This window comes from Strigops habroptila, chromosome 1 (assembly GCF_004027225.2).
Source record: "Strigops habroptila isolate Jane chromosome 1, bStrHab1.2.pri, whole genome shotgun sequence".
Taxonomy (NCBI): Eukaryota; Metazoa; Chordata; class Aves; order Psittaciformes; family Psittacidae; genus Strigops; species Strigops habroptila.
The window spans coordinates 151,034,557-151,047,473 of NC_044277.2; the positions used below are offsets into that span (position 1 = coordinate 151,034,557).

General features: G+C 37.5%; 1 protein-coding gene across 1 annotated transcript in view; it reads left to right on the top strand.

Annotated features, from left to right (window-relative positions):
* VPS41 (VPS41 subunit of HOPS complex) overlaps positions 1 to 11,491 on the top strand; it is a 99,574-nt gene extending 88,083 nt beyond the window's left edge. Inside the window, exons 25-29 of the mRNA XM_030496814.1 lie at positions 583 to 719; positions 6,803 to 6,902; positions 7,705 to 7,749; positions 9,349 to 9,428; positions 11,129 to 11,491. Coding sequence (XP_030352674.1) covers positions 583 to 719; positions 6,803 to 6,902; positions 7,705 to 7,749; positions 9,349 to 9,428; positions 11,129 to 11,209 — 443 coding nt within the window. The 3' untranslated portion in view covers positions 11,210 to 11,491. The remainder of the gene's footprint in view (positions 1 to 582; positions 720 to 6,802; positions 6,903 to 7,704; positions 7,750 to 9,348; positions 9,429 to 11,128) is intronic.
* The last annotated feature ends 1,426 nt before the right edge of the window (positions 11,492 to 12,917 follow it).

A 12,917-nucleotide genomic window follows, 5' to 3' on the forward strand; every position in this document is an offset into this window, starting at 1 on the left:
TTCTCTCGGTTCCATCTATCCATATGTAGAGCAACTCCATTGATGTTCTCAGTTTTGGAGATTGAACAAAACCACAGTCTTGAGGTTCATCCTTCCAGTGTTCCGTTTAGCCAGGTGCATGGCAAAAAGCAAAATACTTCTTTTGTGTCGCTCTCACCAATGTTTAGAAACATGTTGGAGTTAGGTTAAGTGCTTGAGAATTTGTTTTTAAACCCCGGACCTGGGAATGGAGTAGTCACGTAATGTAGTTAATTTTCTGGCTCTGCTTGCTCGAATGCCCTTTTTATTGAATTCAAATGCATTATGTACTTGTGGGTTTGTGCTGGTTACTCTGTTAACCTGAAATACCCTGGAAGGTCTGTGAATTGCCAAACTGTATCTTCCTCTCTCACCCAAAGGCCCGTATTCAAGTAAATACAGCTGCAGGAAACATATGGATGCTACGTAAGAGTCTTAGTGTTATCTCTTAGTAGAGAACAGGCACAGAATCTGTCAAAGCCTGTAGCTTGTCACCAAAGCATCCCTTAATCAGGTATTTTGCTGGATTTTTTTCTTAATTTCTTTGCCTTTTGGTTTTCACAGCTTTTATTACTGGCTTGTTGAACAATATTGGAACCCATGTTGATCCCATTCTGTTGATCCACCGCATTAAGGAAGGCATGGAGATTCCTAATTTGAGAGACTCGCTAGTGAAAATTCTTCAGGACTACAACTTGCAGGTAAATGTAAAATGTTGCATTATTCCTGTGACACTCATTTTCAGAGAGACAGCAAGACCTCTTTCTTTGCCATTGAATAGCACAAGAAATGGCTGTCATGAAGGCTTGTCCATTTTGTTCAGACATCTGTTGACGCTGTGGGATGCTACAAAACTAGGACAGAAAGGGTGGTGGAGATTTGTAAAGACAAATAATCTCTTGATGGCTTCTAGCACTTTTAAATCTCTCCCACACTGTCATAAGCCTAGTGGGAAAGTAGAACTGGAAGGATCTTGGGTGATTCATACTATTTTATACTGCCTGACTGTCCAGTATTGGAAAGTCTCATGACCAGGACTTTTCTTTCTGTTTCATATGAGGAGGCAGAACACAATGTGCAGTTACTAAAACATTCACCAGGTATTAGAGCTATATACTAAGTGTCATACTAACTAAAGGAGGATGATCTTTTAAAATCAAATTCATGTCTGTTGTGCAGAACGTGTTGATGTCTCTGCATTTATGTAAAAAAGACTGCTTGTTGCATTGGGAGAGTTTTTATCCCAGCACAATTATACAGATATGTGCAGTTTCCTCCATAACTGGTTCTGTTGAGTGTTTGTAGGAACTTAAAAGAAGTGTGCCCATCAAAGTAACAACAGGCAGAGTTGCATTGCATACTTTAAATCTCCCTGCTACAAAAAGAGGCCCAAATTTGAGTTCTCTGTGATGCTGCTCTACACTATCTACTGAGAGACATAAGGATACAGAGCAGTTTGAATGGTTCTGGTGTGACTGTGTGGAGCCCAGAAAAACATAGCCCAGTAAGCAGCTGAAACTCCCAATTTTCTGATCCTCATAAACATTTATTTCCAATCTGCTATTAGTCTTTGGACATCTCTAGCAAATAGACAGGTTTGGTGGCTTTCAGTAAGGTCATGGTTGGTCTCTTACTGGGCCGTACAAAGACTGTATCTGCTAGAGCCTTCAATGATATCAGAAAGCCTTCTAAAAAGGCAGAGTTTAAAGCTGTTCCAAGGGTTTTCCCTTTTTTTATTATCATATGGGCTTTGCATATAACTTTTCAAAGAAGGATTTTACGTGTCTTGTTCTCCTATCACTTGTTATGTGCAAGGAGTTACCCCAGATAAACATAAACATGTTTGCATGTGATGCAGGTTGTAACATCACTTCCAGTTTTTACTTCATGAAATACTAATACCTTTCCCAAATGGCACTAGCTAAATAGCATGCTACATTTAAGCAGTTGCCTGTGAATCTTGCTGCTGCTGTCAGTGACCTGCTGCTTGTGCTGCTGATCCTGCTGTTCCTGCCTTCAAATGTGTGGTTTTGGGGTGCCTGCAGCAGATTGAGAAAGTGCTGTGTGAATAGCTGCAGCTTTACCCCATATGCAAAGTATATTGCATGGCTTCAGACGAAGCTGATGACGTTGTTTTGGTCATGATGGGGAGGGAAGAATAATTTTGTCTTCATATACCTTTTAACAAAATTACTTTGGGATTAAAAGGCTGTATTTAACCTTCGCAGTAATATCCAAAATTATTTGCTGTTAGCATTGAAATGCTTCATGGATTTCAAATTAATTCATTTTGAAGTAGATTTGGATAGCTCTAGGGCTAAAATTTAGATCTCATAGGAACAGTAGAAATTAGGGAAGCTTGATGTAATTTGTGCTTGGCTTGCTTGTAGGGTAGCAAGACAATATAGCCAAAAAAAGGGGGACTTTAGAGAAATGTGAGCTGTAGCTTAAAATAAGACTGTTCTTGAAGTGTTACAGACAATGTAAAGTACAACAAAGTAGGCAACAATGACTAAGTTCTAGTTGTCTGAATTTTAGCAGGAGTATTTATCAAGTGTAGTGTGGTCTAAATTTTTTTAATTATATTTTATATTTAACTCCTGAAATGTAGTTCTTTGGTGCCATAAATCTATAGCTAAAATAGACCACAGACTACTGCCTTTGAATTTATAAACTCCTGGAGATGTGTTGTCTTAAGGAGAAACCTGCTTATTTTTCAGAAATTACATATTCCAAGCACAGTTTTTACTTAATAGTGAATAAATCACTGTTCTTCCGTCAGTGTTTTCAACTTAACTAAATACCATTTAAACCTGTGGTCAGCTAACCAAATTGAGGCCAGTCATATTGATACTCTGACAGAAGCTTAATCGTTTTCATTTTTACTGCTTGCATTTAAAAGTGTTTTCCAAGGAACAGAGCCAAAACTCGACATGATCCATACAATTGGACAGTTGTTGTCAGTGTAACTTGGTTTCCACGCATAGTCATTGCTTCCGTGAGGCTCATGAGGAACCTCTTTTCCCAATAGAAATTCACAGTGTAATTGTTTGTAAAACCTCCCTTAGCCAACACAATTAGAGCAGTAATGCTCCTATTAGAAAACTGTAGCAAAATCAGCATTTATTAGTATTTCTATGCAAAATATAAATTCAAACTATTATATTTTTCCAGTGAAACCAGTGCTACTGGCGTTGGTTTTATACAACTTCTGTGGACTGAAACTCATCAGTTTTACAATGGTTTGATCTTAAAGACCTTCTTCCTGGAATATATCATTGAACTTTTTATTTGCCTTTTATAGTCAGTTCCTTGGAAATGAAATTGAAGACTATGAAATAGTTCACACATGTTTAATTCAGCCTTAACTTATGAATGAGGAATTCAGGAACCTTTCTTAAAATAAGAACTTAACTTGCACAGGGTGCCCAGAGAAGCTGTGGCTGCCCCATCCCTGGCAGCGTTCAAGGCCAGGTTGGACACAGGGGCTTGGAGCAACCTGCTCTAGTGGAAGGTGTCCCTGCCCGTGGCAGGGGGTTGGAACTGGAAGAGCTTTAAGGTCCTTTCCAATCCAGACCAGCCTGGGATCATGCTCAAGGTTTCTAAAGCATTGTATCACATGTCTCACAGAGAGGGCTGATAGAAAAGTCCCCTTATTTGTGCACTTGTGAGTTAGTTATAAGTTTGTTACACTTTCCAAGTGTACAAAATAGTTGTCTTTTCAGCTTCAGTCTATATCTGAGTGAACTTTAGGAAATGCTTGTGGTGTTGGAAGAGATTTAAATACTTCCTTTGTTTCAGAAAGAAACACCCTTTGTATGACAGTTGTTAGAAGAAAACTTCAGAAGATGTTGGTATTTTAAGATTTCTTTTCCCCTAGTTTTAAAACACAAAAGCAATTTGGTTAGATGCAGCACCTCTAGATCCTGTGGATTGGCCATTTTACTCAAATGTTGACTTACTAGTTTCCACTTTGATTAAACCTGAAGTAACTCTGATGGATAACAGAGATTCATCCATTCACAGAATTCACATCTATCCAGTCATAACAGAGTTTATGAACTAATAGACACCGATGATCATCTGGTGAATGCTTGAAACAGCACGTGGAAAAACTGTTGGATTTTGCTTCTGAACTTGACTAAGCTGCTGCTCAGACACCTTGGAGGCACTAGAGGGCAGGTGATGGCTTGCAGAGAGAGATCATCTGCCTTTTGGTTGTAAAGACTAAAACTAATGTGCTTTTAATTGTGGTTGGTTCATTGGCCCTCAGAAACTTGGACTTGTTCGAGTGCTAAACTGAATCAAGGCCTGAACTTATTCCCAAAGCTTTTGTCTACATCCTTTCAAATTAACTGCATGCTGCAGTGATTTACTTTAAAGATAATGCTAGACATTTGTAAATCAGAACTTTTAAAATTAAATACAAGTTTGTATGGCTTCTGATTTTAATTATTCAGTAGCATTTTCCCTAATAAAGGCAGAAAATTAAGTAGGGTTCTTTTTTGCAGTGAATGTTTTGGTTTCAGCAATTTTCATCAATTTGGTAAAAAGCATTATATCTGCCTAAAACATTTTCTGTAGATGTACCATGCTGTCCTGCTTGTGCTTTCAATGATGTGCTTTTAAAGGGGGGAAAAAAGTTCTATTTCATCCTGAGTCTTATTTCTTCTCAGAAAGTGGTTTCGTTACAGATTTATGCCTGACGTCAGTTTTAACTAGTTTAGCCTAATCTTAGGGTGCACAGTCATACACTTCTCCTTTTAATGTAAAGAAGTTAATTTAAACATTCTTTCTCCCTCTGTTTCACCTCCAAATTCCTTCTCCTGCTTCTCGTTCTGTAACTCTTACATGATTCATCTCATCATTGAGCTCTTCAAATCTGTTTCTGCAGAAGTGTTGAGATTTATTACCTTGAGATTTGACATTTTACATTCTTTGTTGTGACTTTTCCTTTTATATAACAATAGCTGCTTACTGTACTCCATTTCTAGCAGGATAAGGTCTGATAAACAGTCATTGAGTGAGGTATGGAAAAATCTTTGTGGGGTTTAAATAATGAGGGAAAGATAGTGCATGTGTCTTAAAAGATACTGCTGTTACTTCTGGTTTTCAAGGCATCAAACAGCATCGAGGTTTTCCAGTGACTTAATGATGTTTCTCCCTTTATTTTTCTGTGTTTAAATGACACTTTCCTATTGTCACACTGTATTTTAAGTAGAAAATAGTAAATCATGCTCTCTTCTTCCCATTGCTTCTCTGTTCCAGCCCTCTCATTTAATATGCTTGCTTTATTCCTTTTACTTAAACATGGGATTTGTCATCTGCTTATGCTGAGTGCACCTAGCAAAGTATATAGCCAAGACCTGATCCACTCTAAGTTACTTACCTGTCTTTGGGATATAATTTGCTGGCTGAGAATATTTTTGATAGGCACTCATTCTGGAAGATAGTTTCATTCAGTTGTCCTTGCAAAAAGTTTCTAGTATTTTTTTCAAAGCTAGTAACATTTTTCTATATTTAAAACAAAATTGAACATTCTCTATTGCCCTTGGATAAAGCTGGAAGGGGAAGGACATACTCAGATAGTTCCTGATATTATTGCAGATACTAAGGATTAATTTTCTCAGTGTTTGTCTTGTAGAGCTGCATTCTGTTTCTGGTGCTCTGGGATGTTTTATAGCTGAATGTGTCTTAATACTGTGTAATGTCATTTACCCACTGACATGCCCAGTTTGAAATGCTTATTGCTACTCAGTTTTCATTTTCTTAATGTATTTCAGATTTGCAGTCTTCACTGCATATCATTCTTAGCAGTGTGTCCTTGTTGCTTCACAGTATGTATACAAGAAGATAAGGGTTCGGACAGTGTTTAACTGGCTGTGAAATCTATTATTATACTTCTTTTTAGGTATTTGCATTAGCAGTATTGTGGACTGTGTTAGAATGCTCAGTTTCAAATAATCTGGAGAAAGGAGTGCACATTGCCTCTTTACACCACTTTTCTGGTAGAGGGGTTGAGCTTACAATTGGCAGTGAGCCTCATTTCAGAGGAATTATTGCCTTGGAAAAGAAATTTCCAAACATCAGTTTGGGAGGAGGAGGAAAAATTCCACAAGACTTTATTTGGGTTTATCATATTCTTAGACTCGCTTCATTAAGTATTGTGAAATAAGGCTCTATATCATTCTCATTCCTTCTTGTGTTTCACAGCACTGTCAGGCAATGACATGTCAATCTAATGATAAATACTAAATATGTAGGAAGGAGGCTGAGATCTTTGCTAAAGAGGAAAAAAGTTCTGGACCTCTGGTTGTGTGGACATTTTCTACTGCTTCCGAAATGACACTTCAGAAAGAAATATCTTGGAACAAACTACATTTTGAATTTCTGTGTCTACAAAGGTTTATGATTATCAAATGCCTTCCCTAAGGAAGACAGGAAAGATATGGGTAGAAGAAGTCTTGAAATGGTTTGGAAACCAATTGTGAGGGGCACTGTAAAAATCTGTCTCTGTTGTATTTTGTTAAGACAAGCTCATAGGAAGAAGATCATAATTTATGACAACAGTATATTTGTAAAGGGTATTTTATAATGTGGAGGTTTCTTTTAGGTAGAGGTGGTGGCAACTAGAGGTTCCTCCTTTCCCTCCTTTATAATAGCTTGAAAAGTCTTAAACATTCCCTGTGCTCTCTTTGGCAGTGGAAACCCAGTGGAGACATGCCAGGATAGCTGATAGCTCATCTGTCCAACAATCACTGTATTTTGTTCTTTGCACCAACAGATCTTGCTGCGGGAAGGTTGCAAGAAGATCCTTGTTGCTGATTCTCTTTCGTTGTTAAAGAAGATGCATCGGACTCAGATGAAGGGCGTTCTAGTAGATGGTGAGTACAGGGGAAACATGGTCACTTTCAAGGTTTTGAAGTCTTTTACTTGGTTTATAGGCTGAAGCCACAGAACTGTCTGCTTTGGAAGCTGCCCAAGCCTGAGTATACTGCCTTATTTGTAGAGTGTGGTAGGATACTAGCTGCTTTCCCCTTTGAGAAGGAACTAGTTGTACCTCAAAAACAGCAAGATCCAGCATGCAGCTTTTTCTCTTAATCTCTGCATAGCCAGTAACACATGGTGTCCTGCAGTTTGTATATAAAGGTCAAAAAAGCTGATTAGTGCCAACAGGGATAATCAGATGATAATAATGTGCAACCAAAGCAAAAGCTACAAGATAGTTTTCAGAAATAGTTGAAATTGTTTTGCAAGGCACTAATGATGTGTGTGAGCAGCACTGCGATTCACACCAGCCGAGTGTTAATACACAGAGGCAGAAGCTGACAGAAGGACAGAGGATCAGAGCTGCTGCTACAAAATGCTGCAGAGATATCGGGTACCCATCCTATGCTGCTTTTGTTCCAGTTTGCCTTGTGCTCTACAGCGCTGATCCTAAACAGCCCCACTGCTGCAGTTCTGCCATCGTCACAATCAGAAGATCTAAACATTTCTCATGCTGTTCATAGAAATGCTGCTTCAGTATTGCTCTTCATTTTTTAATAGGCTCTGTTAGGGATCTTAAGTAAATACTTTAAGACCAAGCACCATTTCTGGACTAGTAGTGTGTTCATGCCTGCTTCATAAAAAAGTAAACATGGAGTTTGTTAACAAAGCTGTTACAAGTTTGTTTTGTTTTTATAGAGGAGAACATCTGTGAATCATGCCTGTCTCCAATACTTCCTTCAGGTAGGATGCTTTTCTAGAAGGAAAAGAGATTGTCTGGTTTTTATCTTTTTAATTATTTTTAGAGGAACTACTGTTTGCTTTTATTCATAGAAAGGTGTTGTACCTTTCCTTGCTAATCACTGTATAAATTTCAGTCTCCTGTGCAAAGCTTGCTTAGGAATTCTGATGTGGGAGTCGAGTTGAGTTTGAACTATTTTTGTTGCATTAAACCCAGATTTTCTTTCTTACTCATATTTGACGTCCTTATTTTGTTTGGAAATACGTGGAATACAAGGCAGCTTTTAATTCCATCAACATACATCTTCTCAGAAATTATTAGAACCACAAAACTAAGCTGTTGCCACCAAATCTTGTCCCGCTCTGTTGAACGATTTAGACTGAACTTGTAGATAATGAAGTTTTGTGGAATATACTTTCTGTCAGAGTGGTGGAACACTCTTGGCTTCAGTCACTGCTGTCGTGTTCGAAACAACTTATAACAGACTGTAGTTTTAAAATATCTTCTAAAGTGAGTTTTGAAACTAGAAAATCAGGATATTATTTTGAAGTTGCACGTTCTGCAAGTCAACTGTAGCTCAGATACACCAATATAGTTGTTGGGCATCTTAAGAAGAAAAAGGAGAATCTCATGGCATCTTGAAACAAGGATGTGTAAGACAAAGTATATGTATGGACCTATTTAGTTTTGTTTGCCAAAGAGAATCAATTAGTTTTTTAATCTGGTTTCTACCATTTTTCACTTAAATAAAACCAACTATACTATGGTCACATGCACCAATGTACAGACCACAGCAGGCACATGGTGATAGAAAACCTGGAAGTGATGAATGTGCTAGGGCCTTGAGGTATGTATGTCAAGGGAGTGGAAGCCAAGGAATGGGAAGTTATAGAACCATAGAATCAAGCAGGTTGGAAAAGACCTTTAAGATCATCAAGTCAAACCGTTCCTCAGCAATGCCAAGGCCACCACTAAACCATGTCACTAAGGGTCACGTCTACACAGTTTGTGAACACTTCCAGTGATTCCACCACTGCCCTGGGCAGCCTGTTCCAGTGGAGGATTCTGATGAGTAAGGCAGTTGTTATGTGGATATGTGGTACGTAGGCTTGTAACTGGGCTAAGTATTCACGTGGGAATCGAAAGGCACATCATGCACTTAGACAGCTTCTTGCCAAATTTCAAGATCATCGTGTGCAGTGTAGGCACTAGAACTGCTTAATGTTCTGGTTCTCCCCACGCTACTAGCACAAGAATCTTTTTGCTGACTTTGCTTCAAAATGGCTGAATTATTTGGTGGTAGTTTGCTGCTTCTCCCTCCCCAAATTCCACATGTAGCACATACTAACACAAAAAGTTTCTGGTGAAAACGTATACAGCGTTTAAGCCACAGAATAAAATTGTCTTCTAACTCCATCACTGGGACATCTTACCTGAAACCATCACTCTCCGTGGTTTCTATAAATGAGCCAGAATAAGTTGGAAATTAATTTGAGAGCTGTTACTTGATGTTTCTATGTGTAGAACACATTGCAGGTATATACTGCTGTAGGCACTGAACTATTTGTTTCATTGCCCTGAATTTACCTTTCTCTTTCCAGATGCATCCAAGTCCTTCAACGTGGTAGTGTTCCACTGCAGACACATGTTTCACAAAGAGTGCCTCCCGGTATCTAACACAGTAAGGAAATAACTTGATCTCTCTGACACCTTTGCCAAAGATAAAAGGACAAATTACTTCCTTTTGTTGACTATAGAGAAGTGCATGGCTCTGTCAGGAATTACAGTATGATTACACTACTTATTTGTGATGATAACCCAGAGCAGTATGTAACTAAGGAAAGGGAATTTAGGGCCACTGCAACTAGAGATCATCCAATTTAGAAAGAGATTGCTGCTGTTTGAGAAGTACTTTATCACTTTCTGCAATCTGAATATGCAGCGCAGCTTGGAGACATACAGGGAATACAACCTGTTTGGTTTCTTTAATTAATTCCTTTCCATTGCGGCTCTCACTTTAAGTATGTTTAATTAAAGACAAGAATAAAGAAGTTTTCTCAAGTGAAGCGTATTAAATGATTCTGACCTGGAAGAAAAGAACCACTCATTTCAGATTTAATATTTAAATATCTTTGTAATCATCTTTATACTCAGAAGATGCTTGTTTTCATCAGGGGGTTTTTTTTCCCACAATTAAAACAATCAAAATCTAGATAGAACCATTGTTGAATTTAGGATGGAAAGCACCAGAATGGTAACAAAATCACCACAAAAATGGAATTTAAATCTGATTCTGCATATGTCTCTGAAAATGAACATCCAGTGAAAAAATAACTTTGGTGAATCACTTAATCTGCAAGTAACCAAGCAAAGTGCTTGGCGCCATATGGTACAGCATGTATACTTAAACATGTTCTGAAAATCTAAATGAATTAGATCGTTTGCATGAGAAAGCCCAACAACTAGTAAATATTTATTCAAATAATATTTACCACAAATTTTATTATTTGGGAAATAACCTAAAATTTATCTAGCTTTCTCAATTTTCTGGAACAGGTAACTTGTCAGGTGGGATGAGATCGAATAAATGTGACATGGGTATTACATTATATGTTTTTTATATATATATATAAATGTTATATATATGTATATAAATATTATATTTATAAATGTTATACAAAATAGTTATAAAATGTTATATATATATAAATGTTTTTATATATACATAAAATGTATGAAAAAATATATATATTCTATAGTACATAAGACTATACAGGTACCTGCATATATCTGAGCCACATTCTAAATGCTATAGTATTTCTTGGACTTAGGTAATCAATTGTGTTGCTGATATTTGCTTCCTGGTGACATGCTGAAATGGAAATAACACATGCATAAAGCATCACACAGAGCTGAACTCAGTAGTAACAATAAACACCTATTTGATCTCAAATGGACAGTATTGCTGTAGTATTCTCAGCTGTTGGAAATCTGCAGAGCACTATCTGCAGGCAGAGTTGCAACTAAGACATCCAGTGGTCAGTGGAGCTGACCAAGGGAGTTAATCTCTTCTTATCTATGAAGATAACAAGTGGTACTTCTGACTCTGTATTTTTTTGTTGTGGGGGAAATTGGACCTTACTCTCCAGGAGGGTGGTGGGAATGCACTTGGAATGGGCGGTGAGGTGTACTGCCCTCTGACTCCAAAACAGCCTGCTTTGGTATGTTCTTCTATATTGCCTTCATATGCCTGTTCATACTCATGTTGATAGCCTGACCGTGAACAGTAACGTTGAGAAAGGCATTAGCACTTTTCATGTTCCTACTCTCTAAGGTGGCTACATTTCTCTAAGGAATTCTTTTTTTCTTTTTCATTTCTAGGTATCTTGTGTCCAGTTCTGCAACATATGCAGTGCCAAGCACCGAGGGCCAGGAAGTGCAATCCTGGAGATGAAGAAATAGCAGTCCCATAGTGCTCCATGCCAGTCTGTGACACCAGATCTGTAGGACCATGCAGAGCTATTGTAGTTTGTTAGTTATAATTTCTGTATATAATTCTGATTGTGCTTTAAAACTGGTTTCTGTAAGTTATTCAGCTTATTGAACATTTCTGGGAAAGAGAAGATGTGAAAATGTTTCCCTAGTAAGTCTTTGTTACACAGTTCCTATGCCACTGTTTCTTTGCTCAGCTCATTACTTATCTCTGGAACAGAAAAGAGAAATAAAATGGGAAGGAAAAAACCAGTTTGGAGCTTTGTGCTTGCTATCAGTTCATGTGATTTACAGTTTGGAGCCATATCAGGCTCCTCATGGTTAGATACTGTAAAGGAAGATGGATTGCTGTGAATTCAGCTCACTAAACCACTTGAGTCCTGATTTAGTCTATTACTGACCTGTTTAACTTGAGACCCATACGAGTCTGACTGCTTTCAGTGCTCCAGTCCTGCTTCAGGACTGGCATTAAATTAACAAACTCATTAACTGTTAATTCCACACATGGGCAATTTACCTTGGTTTTATGGTTACACATTCGTAGTTTGCTATAAACTTATTTACTCAATTGATGTTCATAATGCAGTAGTTTAAGGTGAGCTTTTCTCCTGTTAAAATTATCCAGAAACCTTAGTTTTAATTGTTTGTAATAGCTCTTTACACTTATAAGCGTGGTTGTAATGTATGATTTCATTTAAGTACGGGGAGGGGAGGAAGGGAAACCTGACCTTTCAGATATCTCTACGAGTTTATTTTGGCCTTAGCAAGTGAATAGTGAAGTTAAATAAGTCTATTTGGATGTTAACAAAAAACATATTTATTTTTAATTTAAACAGTGTTCTGTTTTTTTGGTCCAAAGGAGGTTATCTTTCACGTCTTCACAGTAACGTAATCTCTTCATAATGTTCTCTGATTTAATTAAATATAAGCATCTTTTACCTAAGAAAAAAAATGTTTCAGAACTCCCAAGATATTTTTCCTCTTTTTAATAACTGGAGTTTGAAGGTAAAAATACATTGTTTTACCATCAAAGTGTGAGGTTTAAACAAGTAGTTAACATTGTAAGTTCTGAAACAACGGTGTGGTGATACTGCAATGTATCTGTAAAACCGGAAAATGAGACACCTCTAAATCCTTCTGTACCTTACTCCCATGTAGGTACACCTTAAAATCATTTGTATTGTAGGAACCTGGATTTCTAGTTTATGTAAATTCATTTTTTCATGGGCAGTTGGCTGAGCTGACCTAGCGATCTGAAGAGCAATTTTTGTTGTCCACTGCGTAGATCTTTATAATACTGGTATAAAATTTGAAGTGTATTAGAAATACTAGGATTTACTCTGCATGGTCACAGAGACAAAATTATCATTAAAAGGGTAGATCTCAAAAACATAGCAATCAGTCTATTGTGATCATACAGACAGCTGAGGAAAAATAGATAATGGTGCAGATGATTTATGGACATGCAGTAGATGAAATAACAGAAGGCTAGGAGCTTTGTAGTGCAGAGCATAGTCTGCATACATCAACCTTCACCCATAAGTATTACTGGCTCTGTAGCAGTTCAATTCAGTGGTTAGTACATATTCTTATGTATATTGTTCATTTATGCATTCTTTACTACACTGATCAGGAGAGCTGCTTTGATTCCTAGTAAACGAAATGCTCCAGTGAGCTC